At 47.3% G+C, this 18,991-nt stretch overlaps 1 protein-coding gene across 5 annotated transcripts in view; it reads right to left on the reverse strand.

The window, feature by feature from the left end:
- The window catches only part of FCSK (fucose kinase), an 808,393-nt gene that overhangs the window by 84,643 nt on the left and 704,759 nt on the right, over positions 1-18,991 (reverse strand). For all 5 annotated transcript variants that reach the window (XM_085639472.1, XM_085639470.1, XM_085639473.1 and 2 more), the window contains 2 exons: positions 4,640-4,741; positions 714-884 (listed from right to left, as the gene is read on the reverse strand). In XM_085639472.1, the coding sequence (XP_085495598.1) occupies positions 714-884; positions 4,640-4,741 (273 nt within the window). The remainder of the gene's footprint in view (positions 1-713; positions 885-4,639; positions 4,742-18,991) is intronic.

Genomic DNA, 18,991 nt, shown 5'->3' on the forward strand with positions numbered 1-18,991 from the left:
AAACCTGTGGCTTTTACTTGCACTGGGTGCCCTTTGGTTTGGACAAAGCTATGCTACTCTACTGACCCTTAATGTGAGCACAACACGTTTCAGAAGCTGCTTTTACTTATTCTGGGTTGGTTTTGATAGTTTTAAACCAATCCATAGCTAGGATGCTAAGCCTGGAAAGATAAAATGCCTTCAACATTTTGAGCCAGACCTATGGTAAACTTCTTTGTTAGAAGATGATGAAAAGTGTACTCCCTTTTCTAGCTCAGCTATTTTAAAAGACTTTGCTGGAAGATGCTAAAAAGTGTAGTCCCTTTTCTAGCTCAGCTATGTTAAAAGACTTTGCTGGAAGATGATAAAAAGTGTAGTCCCTTTTCCAGTTCAGCTATGTTAAAAGACTTTGCTGGAAGATGTCAAAAAGCGTAGTCTCTTTTCTATCTCAGCACCTATGGCCATTGAGTCAAAGCTACACTTAAAGGTGTTGGTAGAGAAATATGCATTTAAGGAGAGGAGATTTAAAGTTTTGCTGGTGTTGTAGATACACTCCATGAGAAGGAGCAGTTCTATGGGTGTAGACTGAGAACCATCCAGACAGCACTAATCCTTTTTTTCCAGTATACCTTACAGTTTGATCTGTCATGGACCAGTCCGCCTTGTCCTTGCATGTCCTGACAGTCCTGCGCATCCTACTTATACGCTCTGTAAACTCCAACACAGACAATCACCTGTAAGTAATCCTGGCTTCCTAGCATGGTGAAGACAGTGACAGACTCGTCTCTTAGTCTGATGCTGTGTCCTTGAATGATGACATCAGTAAGCGGGCAGCCTTGGAGCGCGAGCGAAGATGTCACATCGAGGCCTGTGAGAAGGCAGCCAGTGCCCACCTGCATGGGACCCTGAAAGAGAAGAAATGAAAGAATCAAATCACTTTTGATGAAGAGAAAAACAGTCAGTTCAGCTGATGGCCTCTAGTGGTTCTGCCAGCATGTCAAATCTACCATTCCATTCCAGCGAATCTGCCAGTTCGTGTAAGAAAACTCTTCCACTATAGATTGGTACCCCACATAGACCCACAACTCTGCCAGCGCAGACCCATAGCTCTGCCAGCAGAGACCCACAGCTCTGCCCGCTTAGCCCACAGCTCTGCCAGCGCCGACCCACAACTCTGCCAGCGCAGACCCATAATTCTGGCAGCGCAGACCCATAATTCTGCTAGCGCAGACACATCTCTACCAGCACAGAGACACAACTCTGGCAGCGTAGACCTACAACTATGCCAGGGCAGACCCACAACTCTGCCAGCGCAGAACCACAACTCTGCCAGCGCAGAACCACAACTCTGCCAGCGCAGAGACACAACTCTGCCAGCGCAGAGACACAACTCTGCCAGCGCAGAGACACAACTCTGCCAGCGCAGACCCACAACTCTGCCAGCGAAGACCTACAACTATGACAGGGCAGACCCACAACTCTGCCAGCGCAGAACCACAACTCTGGCAGCGTAGACCTACAACTATGACAGGGCAGACCCACAACTCTGCCAGCGCAGACCCATAATTCTGCCAGCGCAGACCCATAATTCTGCTAGCGCAGACACATCTCTACCAGCACAGAGACACAACTCTGGCAGCGTAGACCTACAACTATGCCAGGGCAGACCCACAACTCTGCCAGCGCAGAACCACAACTCTGCCAGCACAGAGACACAACTATGCCAGGGCAGACCCACAACTCTGCCAGCGCAGAACCACAACTCTGCCAGCGCAGAAACACAACTCTGCCAGCGCAGAGACACAACTCTGCCAGCGCAGACCCACAACTCTGCCAGCGCAGACCCATAATTCTACCAGCGCAGACCCATAATTCTGCTAGCGCAGACACATCTCTACCAGCACAGAGACACAACTCTGGCAGCGTAGACCTACAACTATGCCAGGGCAGACCCACAACTCTGCCAGCACAGAAACACAACTCTGCCAGCGCAGAGACACAACTCTGCCAGCGCAGAGACACAACTCTGCCAGCGCAGACCCACAACTCTGCCAGCGCAGACCCATAATTCTGCCAGCGCAGACCCATAATTCTGCTAGCGCAGACACATCTCTACCAGCACAGAGATACAACTCTGGCAGCGTAGACCTACAACTCTGCCAGCGCAGAAACACAACTCTGCCAGTGCAGAGACACAACTCTGCCAGCGCAGAGACACAACTCTGCCAGCGCAGACCCACAACTCTGCCAGCGCAGACCCATAATTCTGCCAGCGCAGACCCATAATTCTGCTAGCGCAGACACATCTCTAGCAGCACAGAGACACAACTCTGGCAGCGTAGACCTACAACTATGCCAGGGCAGACCCACAACTCTGCCAGCGCAGAACCACAACTCTGCTAGCGCAGAAACACAACTCTGCCAGCGCAGAGACACAACTCTGCCAGCGCAGAAACACAACTCTGCCAGCGCAGAGACACAACTCTGCCAGCGCAGAAACACAACTCTGCCAGCGCAGAGACACAACTCTGCCAGCGCAGAGACACAACTCTGCCAGCACAGAGACACAACTCTGCCAGCGCAGAGACACAACTCTGCCAGCACAGACCAGTATTGCCTGACAATTCTCCGAGAAAAGCCTGCTCAGCTACTACCAACTGCCACAGTAAATCAGGAGTCACAGCTGGTCCATGAAAAAATGCTTCTCTTTGCTGCCCGATTTATGGAGAGGGCTGCACAGAAAATCTCTCAGACTTAAAAAAACATACGTAAAGTTCTCTCCTAGAAGCCAATAGGATTCTTTGTTTATATGTTAATTTATTTTGTTTTATCTGCTATTATCAACAGTAATGTTACATTGGTGTAGGGGATAAATGGATATGAGTCATAAGAAAAATCATCTTTCAAACTATGAAAGCCTTGATGGATGGTCATCTAATTTCACATATGTAACCACATATGCATCTCAGGAGGCCATTTGAAATTTACTAAACTTTAGTCAAAAATTTCAATAGCTTAGGCAAACATTATTTTGAATTCCCCTTGGAAATTGTAAAGTATTCTCAGCTTTAGTGGTGCTATTTTAGTGTTGGGATACTACTGTCTTAGCTATAGCTGTGTGTGCGGAGGGTGGAAGATACATATTAGGCAACTATGTAGTATGGGAGGTGAAAATTTAAAATATTTTTTATAAACTTCCCAGGTTCATGAAGTTCTAAGCTTGGATTTTAAAATAAATAAATAAAAATCATCAAAAAAAAAAGGAATCTCTGAAGAGGTAAGTACATTTCCACAACCAGCCGAGTCCTGAGCCACGCTGCATCTATCATTTCCAAATAGCCCAGCTTACATGCCTGAGGAAACAAGTCCCAGCGCAGGATTTCCACAAGCAGGAAAAGAGAGCTATGCGGATTGTAAGTAAGTGGCTAATATGTTTTCTGCTGCTACTCAGGGATGGGAGCCATAAGTATCAGAAAGAAAATAATTCCCTTCGACCAGATGTCAGGCTGGACTTTCAACTGTAGGGAACAGGAAGGGGATAATGCAAAACTTTGGGGGTGAAGTTTATTATTCTCAAACAACTAGCTCAGCAGTTCCCAAACTTTTTAGAACCGCGACCACTTTTTCAAACAACAAACGTTCGCAACCTACCTATCTTTAATGGACGTGAGGCTGGGCAATGATTGAATGTAACTAAAGCATTGTGTGGTAGAACATTGTCATTTACAGACAGCACATTGTCCATTGAAATGGCCCCCTAAATTTGCACAGACATACAGTTTTACTGATAAAAGTATATACCACACAAATTATAATGTTTTGGAGTCGGATTTCGATGAATATTTATCATTTGTGCATCACCAAGTAAGTACCTTGATTTCTATTAAAATCTCTATTTCCATCACACTTGAAAATTACAAAAAAAGTGCTTCATTTTTGCTTTTCTAACTTCTGGATGCATAGTTTATGTACAGCTATTTACATTGTGCTGTGTATTGCAAATAACAACATCCTACATTGGCACATAATTCACTTTCAAACCTCCTGTCACTTTGCAGTCAGAGAAAGAAAAGTAAACTCCAATCCCCATGTTAAAAGAATAATGCAGTCCGACATTTCAACCTCTGTCTTTGAATCACTGGCAAATGTGACAAGTTAAACACAAAAGTTAAAGCCATCTTTTTGTATTACTATGACTTTCGCGCCACACCCACAGTTTGGGAAACAATGCCCTGGATCAATGATGTCAAAGTGGGCTTCTTGTCCCATGATAATCAACCTTAAGGCAAAGTGGTTTGTAAAAGCCATCAGCACTCTTTAACATGTTACATATCATGTAATTGTTTTATCTGACACAAGTATTGAAACTTTAAAGTATATGGAAAGCAGAGCTACATAATTATACTGTACGTGGCGGTAAACTACACCTTTCCCAGCCTTCTCTTTGGATGAAATGTGTAATGCACAGGGCTAATGTAATTTTCACAAATTAAGGCATCTAGATCATCAATAGTTATGACACATGTCTAGTAAAATATGGGTTCTGATGATGGTGGTATCCCAGTCCATAACTTGACTCGACGGTCAGTCCGCCCCAATCACTTTATCTTTACCTGTTTATTGTGTCCTTGCTTTCTACTACTGCTGTTCTGCTGTTTACCTGCAGGTGGCAGTGTTGCACCACGCTGTTGCTTCCCACTGTGATGGTCCCTTCCAAGACACTATTGGTGACGGAGCAGCCGTCTGACAGAACCTGTGGATGCTAAGCACAAGAGAGGAGAGAAAAAGACACGGTACTGGTCATTCACGCACTACATTTAGCTGCCCACAACCTGACACAGGTGCATTGCAGTAACTCGATTCGACACTGGGCATCAGCACGTGGACACAGACACCGACTTTGCGAGGAAGCAGTGCGTTTTAGTTTGAAGCCTACCAGCAGTGCTTGAAATGGAAAAATAGAAGTGCAGGTACTCAGTAGCAGAGTACCTGCGTGTTTCTGAGAAGTGCAGGTACTCTCCAATTAAAAGTATTACGTTGCTCTTGAGAAGCGCAGGTACTCTACCTTTCAAATTAAAAAAGTGCCGGTACTCAGTACCGGGCAGTAGTACCAGTGTAAGAAACTGGCTCTATTTATACTGCACTGAAGTGAGGTACAGTGTGTATAGAGTCCAAGAGTTTCCAGAGGTTTGGCAGAGGTTAAAGTTAGATAGAACCTTACTCTCTAAAGGGGTAGCTTGGTCGAGCAGTAAGGCAGTACCAGAGGACAGTGTAAAGCATTTCTTGTACACACTCAGTCAGCAAATGGTCTCACACACTCAAGAACAAAACTCTAGGCCAATTGTTTTGTATAAAAAAAGATACTGTTGTTTTATTTCTAGAACCAAGCAAGCCTGGTACAGGTAAGCATATAAATACGTTGCAGTAGTAATTGACTTGTTTAATTGCAGTATAACTGGTACTGGGTTTGATTACAGGTTTAAGAAAGCAGTTTGCAACACGTTGCAGGTATAGTACATTCAATTGAATGGGCTTTTTAAGTAAAATGCAGTTAATTACTTTTCAGATTACTTTTCTAACCACAGGACTGGATCCTAGATTCAGCCCTGGGACATTTCCTGAAAACAGGTGAGTAAATGCGTTTTGGTTAAAGGTATGATTTTTAAGGAATATTATTGTATTTCAAAAGTTGGCACTTAGAAACTTTTTCACATAGAATCACCAATGTTATCCTATGGGAGGAAATTCACTTAGCAGGTAAGTTAGGTTATCGTTACTTTTTCTTACTCAGTGCTGGATCCTGGATTCAGCACTGGGACATTTCCTGAAAACAGTTGGGAAAATGTGTATTGTTTAATCGGCTGATTTTTAAGGAATATTTGCAGTTTTCAAAAGTTGACACAGAAACTTTTTGAGAGAAAAAGTATCAATGTTATCCTATGAGGAAAAATGAGTTATCGGTTTCAAGGTAAGTAATCGGTCTTTTGAGTTAGGGTTCTGGGGTTAGACTCAGGGGTCTCCCAGGGTCAGTGATGCACTGTTGTTGCACCTTCAGCGGCACTCGGGCGGCCGGGTGCAGAGTGTTGAGGCCCAATGTTATGCTACGGGGATAAGGGGACTCCGGTTGGTGGCTGCTGGCAAGCAGGCCACAGGGTTGTGGGAGCAAAGCTCCTAGGGTTAAGCTTAGGGCACGTTGGGGACCAAGTTAGCACCAAAGGGACACCCTCAGTGGCGCTAGAGCAGCCGGGTGCAGGGTGCAGTTTTGAGGTCGGGTGCCCTGTTGAATTCAATGGAGATTCTCCCCGACAAAGAAACACTGCAGGCTCGGGGACGAAGATCTTCCAGGAGTGACCACCACTTCAATGGGTAAGTTGGGATGTAGAGGGATGGTCAGGCACAACTGGGTTGGGCACACAAGAACGTGGGGCGTCGGGTGCAGGGGTGCCTTTAGACGTCGGATTTTCTTACCCGCTCTGGTCGCGGTAGGGGGGATCTCCTGGATTGAGGCTGCAGGCGTCGTCTGGAGGCTTGAGGCAGGTCAGGGGTCACCGGATCTCGGGTCAGGATCGCCGGGGGGACCTCTTCGTGGTATTTGTTCACTCAAACACAGGACGGGCTCGGCGGGTGCAGAGTGTGCTGGATTCGCGGTTTCAGGCTGACTTCAGAAGCTGCAGTTCAAACACGTTTGGTGTTCACAGGAGAAACAGCTAGGAGAGTGAATGCAGGCAGGTCCTCCAGGGTTTTTGAGGTTGCTGGCCGCTGGACACGCCGAGATTTTGCAGGAGCAGGTTCGAGGGTAGACAGGCCTGTAGGGCTGGGGCCACGTCAGTGGGCGTCGTCCTCTTGTTAGCTTTGCACGGCTTCTCGTCCTTCTTTTCTTGTGGTTGCTGGATCTGAGGAAGGAAGGTTCAGGGTGCCCCTAAATACTAAATTTAGGGGTGTTACAGGCAGGAGCCTGTCCCTGGTTGGCTGGGTCCCCCCATGTAATGTAATGTAATGTAAAAAGAATTTATAAAGCGCAGCTAACACCAGACGGTTTCTTGGCGCTGGGGGCAGAGAGAAAGAGAACAAAATAGTCCAGGGGGCTAAGGAGATACTAATTGTAAGCTATACGGAACAAATGGGTTTTCAAGAGAGACCTGAAATGGATTAAAGGGGAAGCCAGTCTCAGACTTAATGGAAGGGCGTTCCAGAAGGAGGGGGCAAGGAATGAGAACCTTAGTCCTCCATGTTTTTTACGTTTGAAAGTGGGGGTTTGAAGTAGAGCCAGGTAAGAAGAACGAAGGTTACGGGAAGGGACATATGGGTGCAGAAGTGAAGAAATAAACAAGGGTCCTGTACCAACAAGGGACTTAAAAATAATACAGCCCAGTTTAAATTTGCACCGCTCAGTGATAGGGAGCCAGTGGAGAGATTTCAGAAGAGGGCGTACATGCTGATTTTTGGGTTGAGGGTAAATAAGCCGTGCTGCCTGGTTCTGGACCAGTTGGAGCCTCTTTAGTTGGTATACAGGTAGACCAACATAGAGAGAGTTGGCGTATTCCAACCTGGAGATAACAAGTGCCAGCAAAACCAGGGTAAGGGCCTTGGTGGTCAGGAAGCGGGCAATCTTACGGATTTTCCTCAGTTGAAAGAAGCTAGAGGACACCACCGCACTGATCTGTGATTTCATTGAGAGATCATCGCGGATGATAATCCCGAGGCTCTTCACTGAGCTGACGGGGTTAGGGGGGGTGCCCAGCCTGGAGGGCCAAAAGGTGGAATTCCAAGGGTTAGCTATACCCCCGACAAGCAAAAGTTCAGTCTTGTCGGGGTTAAGCTTCAAATGGTTCACCCCCATCCAGTCACTGATGTGACAAAGAGTGGATTGAAAGTTATCGATGGACTGGGTCGTGGAGTTGATGTTGAAGACCAGCTGGATGTCATCCGCGTAATTAAACGCGGTGACGCCACTGCCTTGTAGCGAGCGGATAAGGGGGGTGAGATATAAATTGAAAAGGAGAGGGGATAAGGAAGATCCCTGCGGAACGCCACAGGTTAGCTTAACCTCATCCGCAGAAAACTGAGAGAGCCGGACCGCCTGATGGCGATTGCTCAGGAAGGAGCGGATCCAGGCCATCGCAGGACCCCGGATGCCGGCCTCCCCAACACGGCCGATCAGAATATCATGGTCGACCGTGTCGAAGGCGGCCGACAAATCCAGGAGCACCAGGACCTGACTGATGTTAGAGTCTGCCCCTCTCCGTAGTTCCTCCATCACTGAAAGTATGACAGATTCTGTGGAATGGTTAGGTCTAAATCCAGCCTGTTGGTGGTCGAGGAACTGAGAGTCCTCGATGAAAGTGCTCAAAATGTTGGTCACATGGGCCTCAATGACTTTGCTAAGATAAGGGAGAAGGGAGATGGGTCGAAAGTTGCTCATAATTGTGGGGTCTGCCGTAGGTTTTTTAAGGATAGGCGTGACCTCAGCTCGTTTGAATGATCCGGGAACAGTGCCAGAGGAAAGAGAATTATTCAGCAGTGCCAGAGGAGGAGAGGGGCAAGCTGTAAAAGCCTCACGGAGGACTGAGGGGGGGCAGCAGTCAGTAGGGGATCCTGACGCAACCTTCTTAAGAAGGGCTAAGAATTCTATCTCAGAGATTAGAGGGATCTGGGTCAGCTGCCTAGGATTGAGAAATGGCAAAGAGGGCTCAGGGCCATGATGGTAGGAGAAGGCTGAGGATAGAATACTGTTCTTAATGTTAGCTATCTTTTCAACAAAAAAGAGATTTAAAGAGTCACAGAGTGCCTGGGATGGGAGGGGTTTAGGGGTGATCCTGTCTGGGTTTGACAGCTCCTCGACAATAGAAAAGATGTCCTTGGTTTTAGTGGCAGGGCTGGCAATCTTATTTGAGAAATACATAGATTTAGTTCGCAAGACTGCTAGTTTATAATCTTTGAGCAGAGTGGCAAAATGTAGTTTCTTGTCAAGGGCGTAGCCTCGTCGCCACTGGCGCTCAGCCTGCCTAAGGCCCAACTTCAAGGCTTTGAGATCGTCCGTAAACCATTTTTGGGCGTCGTGGGGGCGTCTAAGTTTTAGTTGTCTATGAGGGGCCACGATGTCGCTAGCTGACTCCAACCATTGTGTAAGGGCGGAGGCTTGGGTGTCAATGGATCCCGAACTGGAGGGGGTAGAGGTTTTAAGTAAGGTGGCGAGATCGTTAAGATTAGCCCTGTTCCAGTTTCGAGCCAAGAGGTTTCCTTCCTTGGGTCTACTGGGACTGGGGATAACTATGATAGAGAAGGAGATTATAAAATGATCTGACCAAAGACAGGGGAAAATAAGGGGGATAGAGATGTCCAGGTTGGATGTCCAAACCTGATCCAAAATATGGCCCTTGACGTGAGTGGCTGTTTGTATGTGTGAGGTACAATTCAAGCTGGACAGGAGCTCAGTAAATGATATGGAGCAAGTGTTCTCCTTAGCATGAGAGGGCCAGTAGTTAAAATCGCCCAGGACCAAAATTCTGGAATTATTAATGATGAGTTGGGATAACATATCGCCGAACAACAGAGGGAAATTCTGCATGGGTTGAGGGGGGCAGTAGACTAACACACAGATAAGTGGGGTGGTAGGGGATTCCAGTCTAGCCGTGAGGAATTCAACTGAGGGGATGCCGATTGAGGTCAGAGCAGAGAACCGAATGGGCTTTTTAATGATTGCTGCTACCCCACCTCCCGGCCTTCCAGAGGCTCGGTTTACATGGAGGATGTAGTAACCAGCAGGGATTGCAGCGAGTAAATCAGGAGCAGAGTCATCATTCAACCAAGTCTCTGTGAGCAGGAGTATATCTGGCTGCTCAGAGTCTAACAACGCAAAAATTTCCAGCTGATGCTTTACCAGTGATCGAGTGTTAAGGTAGATCACGGTCAGCTGATTGGGTGAAGTCTGATTATTAGATAGGGGGCGAGTGTTAGGAGTGTTAGGGGAAGAAGTTGAGGGTGAACCTGTTATCTCAGGAAAAATGTCTCTGGTGCAAAGAAATCCCAGTGACTCAGAGTTTGATAGGATAAGAGGGAGGGGGGGGGGCCTATATGAATGAAGTCGGACCAAGTCCCTGGAGGAGTATTTACTCTGACCAGCAGGGGGACAAGATGGCGGGGACTCGAGGTTGTGCTTCACCTCGCCTCCCCCACCTTAGGGGTGGAGTTGTCAGAGGTGGAAACACCCCTCTTCCTCACTTTGTTTTTCCCGCCGGGTCTCCCGCCCAAAGTGGGGGGTAGAACCAGTGGGGACCAGTTGCTGAGTACAGCAAGTGGTCTGGAGAAGCTCACAAAGGCGGCATGCCTTTGAAGCTTCTACTTCGTTAAACCTGCCCATCCTGGGGGAGGAGGCTTGGCACCTCGTCCCAGGACGTGTATTGTTTCAGGCCCCCAAGAGCAGCAAGCTCTCGACCCAGGGGTGCAGAAACATGTCTGGTGGTGGCAGCCTGCGCAGCCACTCAGTCAGGTGACTGGGAATTGGTCGAGTTTCAGGGGGCATCTCTAAGATGCCCTCAGTCGTGCATTTTACATTAAATCACACACTGGCATCAGTGTGGGTTTAATGTGCTGAGAAGTTTGATGCCAAACTTCCCAGTCTTCAGTGCAGCCATTATGGTGCTGTGGAGTTGGTAATGACAACCTCCCAGCACCATATACTTTTAATGGCAGCACTCAACTACAGGGCCCAGGAATGGACCTGGGCACTGTAGCGGTACAGGGCTCATGCACCTGTACCCTCACCACTGGCAGAGGGCACCCAGCGAGAGGGGTGACTGATGTATGCCAGGGCAGTGGTTTGTGGGCATGGCACACAGGGATGTGTGCCATGTCGTCTCTTTGTTTTGGTCTGCACCCAGACACTCAGCCTGCAAAGGCAGTGTGTGTGTGTGTCAAGGTACAGGGCCTCTAAGGGTGGCACAATAAGTGCTGCAGTCCTTAGGGGCCTTCTCTGGTCACAGTGCCCTGGGTACCTATGGTACCAATTACCAGGGGCTGACATGTGGCCAGAGATGCCAATTGGGTTTAGGCTTCAATGCAGTTTTAGGGAAGGGACACAGGCCTTGGGTACCTGATTGGCAGGAGCCCAGGGCACACTCAGTCAAAGTACATCAGCAATTCAGCAAAAAGTGGGGCCATACCATGCAAGAAAGAGGGCCCTTTCCCACAACCAGCCCATTTAAAGCACTGCCTATCAGATACCGTCTGGTTTCAAAGACATATTGGGGACATGCTGAAAGCTTACTAGGAATGCATTCTGCCCGTTGCTTACCATTGGCTTTGTGTTTTGTCACTCAGATTTATTTGATTGCTTTCTATTTGCTGGCTTTATTTGTTTTAACTTGGCCAGCATGTCTTTTTCCCTACCATGGAACATAGCCGTCTGATTGGGTCCTACTATTCTTCAGATGCTTAATTTTCGGGATCTCTTTTCTTTCTCATGAAGCCCTCTGTGAGAGGACATGTGGTTTCCAGTTGTCCCCCACATGTACTGCCCCCCCATCAAACATCCTACATGTTCCTCTCCTGCGCCCATGTGTTTCTACCCACTGAGCTGCTTTCTTGTCTGTCTTTCTCCCCACCAGTTCTATGTAGCTCTCTTTCGTCTGTTTGCTCCTCTCACCAGCACCCTCCGTGTTGCTTCTGCCACCCATGTATCCCTTTAGCTTCAACACCACCCTTGCCCCTGTTTTGTTTCTGGCCTCCACCTGCGCCCCCATGTTTCTTACATCCCCTGTAGCTTTTCTCACCTGATTAAAAATGCTTTCACAAGTTTTATTGTCTTTTTAGTTACCAGTGCAACACACAGATTAGTAATTAAAAAGCAAAAAGGATGTCCGAGTCATTTTTGAGGCATGAGCACCCTCAAAGTAACACAGCCAGCTGCGTCAAATGTTGTTGTTTTTTTTATTTATTCTTTAGCCATGCTAACAGAATTGGGCATGCTGTGCAGTATGGCTAAATACCATTGGCAAAGCCAATAGATCCCAAAGGCTAGAGATGTTGTATTTACCAACCATATTTGTTATAGATTGGGACACTGCTTGACATCGATTGTGTGGCAGGAAGAAATAGGTATAGAAAGCGACTGTAACGAATGACAGACGCACCCAGTTTGCACAATATCCCGTCTGTTCTTGTCTCACTGGTTGGCTCCCAGATTGTCATATGCTTGCTTACTTGGCACTACCCAGTGGCGGCTCTTCCGCTAAGGCGGAGAAGCATCGCCCCACTGCCGGAGCAGCAAAGAAAGAAAAAACATAAAATGATAATAGCGGAATGTTATTATCATTTTATTTTTTCCTCCACCTTTGGCAGTACCTGAGGAGGCAGACACTCTTGTATGCAATGACTGTTTGGTCAAACAGTCATGCGCACTCCCTTGTTCTCCATGCACGGAGAACATGTTCACCTTTCAAGCCTCTGGCTGACCACCGTGTCACGGCGCTCAGGCCAATCACAACGCTCCATTGGAGCATTGTGATTGGCTTAGGGGTGGGAGCCTGGCTGCCTGCTTCCTGTTCCAACCGGGAGTTGGACACTGCAGCAGGAGAGAAGACGCGGGACCCGGCGGCAGCAATGTAAGTTATATTTATTTTTTAAAAGCATCCCGTGAGCCCCCCTGTGCCCCCACCTGCAAGCCGTGCCGGCCACCCCTGGGCACTACTGTCCCTCCACTTCCGCCTAGGGTCTTTTTAAGTCTTGTCCGCAGGCAGCACGCAGATTCTGTCGCCTGGCAATGATTTATTGCATATCAAAAAACTCTCTAAAAAGGGGCGTTTTAGCCTCCTCATTACTTGCCATTCGTTGCATCATTATCACTCTTCTTTTTGCTACCTTCTAATTCAGCAGCGCATCCTAGATTCCCCCTCCTGCGCCACTTCCGTTTCTTTGTGTAGTGCATAAACCAAGTTCACATTGATTTAGCTTAGTGTCCATCCATGCTCACGCTGTGATTGAGGTACTATTTGTTCTTTTTTTTCAGTACATTTTATATAGTGCAACTCTGTTGTCCAATCTGCCTGTTTCAAACCAAAACATTAAAAAGCCACATAGTAGAGGTGTTCGGATTTGTCAATGTATTCTTTGCCACGTACAGCTGCATGGCTGCTGTGCAGCATGGTTGGATGTAAGAAATGCTGGTGTAAGCGGCCAGCATTGAGCAAATGATAGCACTTTTATTACTTTTAGTCATGCTGCACAGCAGCTGAGCTGCTGTTTAAAAGGACTCAAAAACATTGACAAAAGCCAATAGATATGGCTAAGCAGGACATATTGGCTTTGCCAATGCTTGTTGAATTAATGCACATGAAAAGTTGAAAGATATAGTCCGAATCCAGAACCGCTGACCAGTGCCTTTCTCTGCCCGGACCCTATCCCACTTCAAAGGCAAGAGATATCCCTTGGACTTCATAACATACGCACAATCTTACAACAGTGCAGTGTTTTTTCTTCCTGTCTAATTAAGAAATCACTTTGGCCCCCTCCACCGACCACCGACTCCAAACAAGCCTCCACCCAGTAAGCCTCCAATGTTTCCTCACAATTTCCGATATGTATGGAATGTTTTTTTGTCTTTTAGTCTCTGGGGCGATACATCCCTTCCCGCCACTTCCACCCTGACGTGGGTGTAGGCGTTGCTTGAGAACAGGCCTCATACCTCAATGGCGCAGGAACGCAGCGAACCAGTGGGTCCAATAGGGGGCGCTGCTAGCAGTGCGTAAGGGCTGCGTCCACTACAAGTGACAGCACTTGGAGGCCTCCCATTGGGTGCGCACGCGCAAGGGGTTGGCTGTGTGAAGGAGTGACAGTGAGTGTATGCTTTCCGTCAGTTCTACAGAGTAAGAGGAGTGATGATGCCAGTGGGCAGAGCGAAGCTGACGGGGTGCGACTCAACAACATTTGCAGGGCCCGCCGGGTGCTCCTGGTAGAAGGGCCTGGCCTGTGAAGAGTTAATGTTGCAAGAAAGGACGAGACCCAAGGGCTGCACAGGTCAGTACCATGAGAGACCCGGAGGTAATGTACAAAAATTCCACCCGGAAGTGTATGCCGAGGAGAACTCATGCCCTCACGCAGGCGCGCAACACCCATTGGACTCACAGGGCTCCAGCCCCCCCCGTCGTGTGTGGCAGCCCGGGATGAGACAGCTTCCCGGCGCGCACACAGCCGCACCCGAGCACTTCACAGGTCTTTAAAAGACCATTTGCATGTTAATTAGGCCTCGCTGTTGTTTCACCCATTCTACGAGTCCCTGCAGCTCCACTCTGCCCATGGCTTAAACGATTCAGCCCCCCCCCCCCGAAATTTTTCGTTGCCCTCCCCGAAATTTGGCTCTAGTTCACCACGTAGTCCCCCCTCCCCATGTTCTAATATCTAGGCAAAGCACTCCTACCGCCTGCAGTATCCACAGGAGTGTGAGATCAACTAGCAGAGAGGCAGCGAGGCGCACCAAAAGCTACTTTTTGTTTTAAGAAATTACAAAACTGGGGTTGATGGGCTGACCGTATCCTTACTTTCAAAGAAACTGAAATCCGCGCAGTCCTTACCAAGGCGATATTTCCGGAGATACTTAGGGGCATATCAGCAACAACCGGGGATAATTATCGCTAAGCGTACTTAGCGCTAGGATAATTATCGCCGGCTAGCGTGGATTTTTACCGCTGAGATAGCGTGCTTTTAGCAACGCTTATCTCAAAAGCGATAAAAATCCTAGCGCTAACTGCCAAATGTGAGATTATCGCTGGAAACCCAGCGATAATCCCATGAAGTTTGGCGATAGGTTGCTGATAGGGCCTCACATACTTAGCCATGATATCCACCTTCAATAGGATATTATGGCTAAGTCAGTTTCAAAGCAGGTGTAAGGAAAGTAGCGATAACAGAGGTTATCGCTACTTTTCTTGTCGCTATGCTGCTTTGCGTGAGGCTTGATAATAGGAGAAATCTCGCTATTTCTCCCGTTATACTGGGGAGAAACGCCCACTTTGCATCTCTCTTGCATCTCATTAGAGATGCAAAGTTGGGCGTTAAGGGAAATGGTGATAAGGCAAGATTTCATGCGATAGGGTGACCTTGCTGATAAGGCGATAAAATGATCGCTGCTTTTTGTCCGAAAATGGACGCAAAAGAGGCGATAATTTTTTATCGCCTGCTTGTTGATATGCCCCTTAGTAAGGTGTCAACAAAATCTATTTAACAAGAGGTGAAGTCTAAATTGGCTGACCACATTTGCACCAACCTATAAGGGTCTCTTCATTATGTCATAATCGCTAACTTAAATAATTGGTTAAAAACGTTATTCCCCCCTTTTCATGTTTAATTTCATAGCTCTTTATTTTACTTGTCATAGAACAGTCCACATACTGTAGTGCTACCTATAAGTCACTGATAAAGAAACGCTGCCTAGTAGCTAAAGTGACACGGGTTCGAATCCCAACTCTACTGTTTATCAAATTGTGTAATACTGCGAAACTCGATTTACCTATCTGTGCCTTAATTCCCTTGTCTGCCAAAACTAGGTGTGCCTAGAGGTGATTCAGTTGGCAGTTACTTAGGGCATAAAGTTGAAAAGAGCAGAAGAATTTTGACGCGTGTGGGTCCCACTTTAAGAAAATGTGGTGAAAAAAGGGGCAAACTGAGTTTTTGTCATAAAACAGTTTTGCAAAGAAATTAGACAGTAATCTATTGCCTTAAGAGATCACTCTGAAAGGGAACACACTGAGTATTTCAGTGCTCGTAGATCTTGGAGAGTACCCGAAAGCATTATTTCTCAACCACAGCGAATCATGTATCAGCTTCTGGAACACTTGATGCACAACAGACAATTAATGCTGCCACTCCACTTCCTTTCCATGCACATCTCTTATTCTCACCTTGATCCTCTCATTTCCCCACCTTTACATCACAATTTCTTTCCCTCTCTCCCACCCAGTTTCATTTTCATCTTCACCCCTATCTTTGACGACAGTTACCTTTATCTCTTGTTTCCCTCTTACTTTCAACATTATCACTCTCATTCCCTCACAGTGACCACTCAATGTCACTTTCACCCCCCTCTTTTTATCTCTGAAATATATTCAATTTTGTATTCCCCAGTTTTACCACTGACCTCCACTTTGTCTATAGTTCTATAACATGGGTGCATGAGAGGATCCAAAGCAAAAAATTACAATCGGCTAATAAAACAATTAAATAAAAAGGTAAATGTAAATATGGAGCAAATCATGCCTTTACACAAGGAGGTCCCATCCACAGCGTATGGGGTGTCCTCTCATTTTGTCCAAGATTTTCTTTTAGGTCTGGCCTAATAGTATTAGATGTCTCACCAGCTCCATGCTTTCACAATTTAAAATGTATACATACAAAGGGATTTTGGACAAGCCCTCTTCCTCCAGTGGTCTGCTCAAGTGTCATTCATATGTTTCTTCCTCCCATATAGCATGGGGTAATAGGTCAGCCCACTTAGGTTATTGGCTCTCTTGCATTGTGAGTGATGGCATGTGGCCTGCTCACATGAGCACAGCTGCCTAAAAATAATTGCATTTTAGTGCCAGGCATGTGTGCCGGAGCTACTGGGAGACTCATTTGTGTTTTTTTTTTGCACACTGGAAGTGTTTACGAAAGAAAAATTAATAAGTAAATAAACATTTCATGCTCGTCAAGGCCAGACTTTTGCTTAGCCATTGCTTGATTTAATTTCAAGCTTGGCTTCAACCTGCTGTACACACAACTTTAGAACGTTAAAGAGAAATGGTTAAAAAGCCACACATCGACAACATAAAAAAGCTGCGGCTGAGGGGGACCCCTCAGATTTAGGGTGCGCAGCTACCTTCAATGCAAGTCCCAGTCTACAGGATCGTCCTTGTCCGCAAACATCTTTGCAGTTGGACTGGCAGTGGAGAACAGTTCGCAGACATCTCTGCAGTTGGACTGGCAGTGCAGAACAGTCTGCAGACATCTCTGCAGTTGGATTGGCTGTGGGGAACACTCTGCAGACATCGCTGCAGTTGGACTGATAGTACAGAACAGTCCGCAGACATCTCTGCAGTTGGAATGCCAGTGGAGAACACTTCGCAGACATCTCTGCAGTTGGAATGCCAGTGGAGAACACTTCGCAGACATCTCTGCAGTTGGAATGCCAGTGGAGAACACTTCGCAGATATCTCTGCAGTTGGAATGCCAGTGGAGAACACTTCGCAGACATCTCTGCAGTTGGAATAGCGGTGGAGAACAGTCCACAAACATCTCTGCAGTTGGACTGGCAGTGGAGAAAACTCTGTAAACATCTCTGCAGTTGGAATAGCAGTGGAGAAGACTACGCAGACATTTCTCCAGTTGGAATGGCAGTAGGAAACACTCTGCAGACAACCCTGTATTTTACTCCGCAGACATCTCTGAATTTGGACTGGCAGTGGAGAACACTCTGCAGACATCTCTGAAGTTGGAATGGCAGTGGAGAACACTCCGCAGACATCTCTGCAGTTGGAATGGCAGTGGAGAATACTCGGTACACACCTTTGCAGTTGGAATGGCAGTGGAGAACACTCCGCAGACATCTCTGCAGTTGGAATGGCAGTGGAGAATACTCGGTACACACCTTTGCAGTTGGAATGGCAGTGGAGAACACTCCGCAGACATCTCTGTAGTTAGAATGGCAGTGGAGAACACTCCGCAGACATTTCTGCAGTTGGACTAGCAGTGGAGAACACTCCGCAGACATCTCTGTAGTTCACTCCGTAGACTCCTCTGCAGTTGAAATGGCAGTGGTGAACACTCTGCAGACATCTGCAGATGGACTGGCAGTGGAGAACACTCCGCAGACATCTCTGCAGTTGGAATGGCAGTGGAGAACACTCCATACACACCTTTGCAGTTGGAATGGCAGTGGAGAACACTCCGCAGACATCTCTGTAGTTGGAATGGCAGTGGAGAACACTCCGCAGACATTTCTGCAGTTAGAAAGGCAGTGGAGAACACTCCGTAGGCACCTCTGCAGATGGACTGGCAGTGGAGAACAGTCCGCAGACATCTCTGCAGGTCACTCCGTAGACACCTCTGCAGTTGGAATGGCAGTGGAGAACACTCCGCAGACATCTCTGTCATTGGAATGGCAGTGGAGAACACTCCGCAGACATCTCTACAGATGGACTGGCTGTGGAGAACAGTCCGCAGACATCTCTGCAGGTCACTCCGTAGACACCTCTGCAGTTGGAATGGCAGTGGAGAACACTCCGCAGACATCTCTGTCATTGGAATGGCAGTGGAGAATACTCCACAGACATCTCTGTAGTTGGAATGGCAGTGGAGAACACTCAGCAGACATCTCTGTAGTTGGAATGGCAGTGGAGAACACTCTGCAGACATCTCTGTAGTGGGAATGGCAGTGGAGAAAACTCAGCAGACATCTCTGTAGTTGGAATGGCAGTGGAGAACACTCAGCAGACATCTCTGTAGTTGGAATGGCAGTGGAGAACACTCAGCAGACATCTCTGTAGTTGGAATGGCAGTGGAGAACACTCCGCAGACATCTCTGTAGTTGGAATGGCAGTGGAGAACACTCAGCAGACATCTCTGTAGTTGGAATGGCAGTGGAGAACACTCCGCAGTCATCTCTGTAGTTGGAATGGCAGTGGAGAACACTCCGCAGACACCTCTGCAGTTGGAATGACAGTGGAGAACACTCCACAGACATCTCTATCATTGGAATGGCAGTGGAGAATACTCCACAGACATCTCTGTAGTTGGAATGGCAGTGGAGAACACTCAGCAGACATCTCTGTAGTTGGAATCGCAGTGGAGAACACTCCGCAGACATCTCTGTAGTTGGAATGGCAGTGGAGAACACTCAGCAGACATCTCTGTAGTTGGAATGGCAGTGGAGAACACTCTGCAGACATTTCTGCAGTTGGAATGGCAGTGGAGGACACTCAGCAGACATCTCTGTAGTTGGAATGGCAGTGAAGAACACTCTGCAGACAATTCTGCAGTTGGA

The sequence above is a fragment of the Triturus cristatus genome, chromosome 12, assembly GCF_964204655.1.
Source record: "Triturus cristatus chromosome 12, aTriCri1.1, whole genome shotgun sequence".
Classification (NCBI taxonomy): Eukaryota; Metazoa; Chordata; class Amphibia; order Caudata; family Salamandridae; genus Triturus; species Triturus cristatus.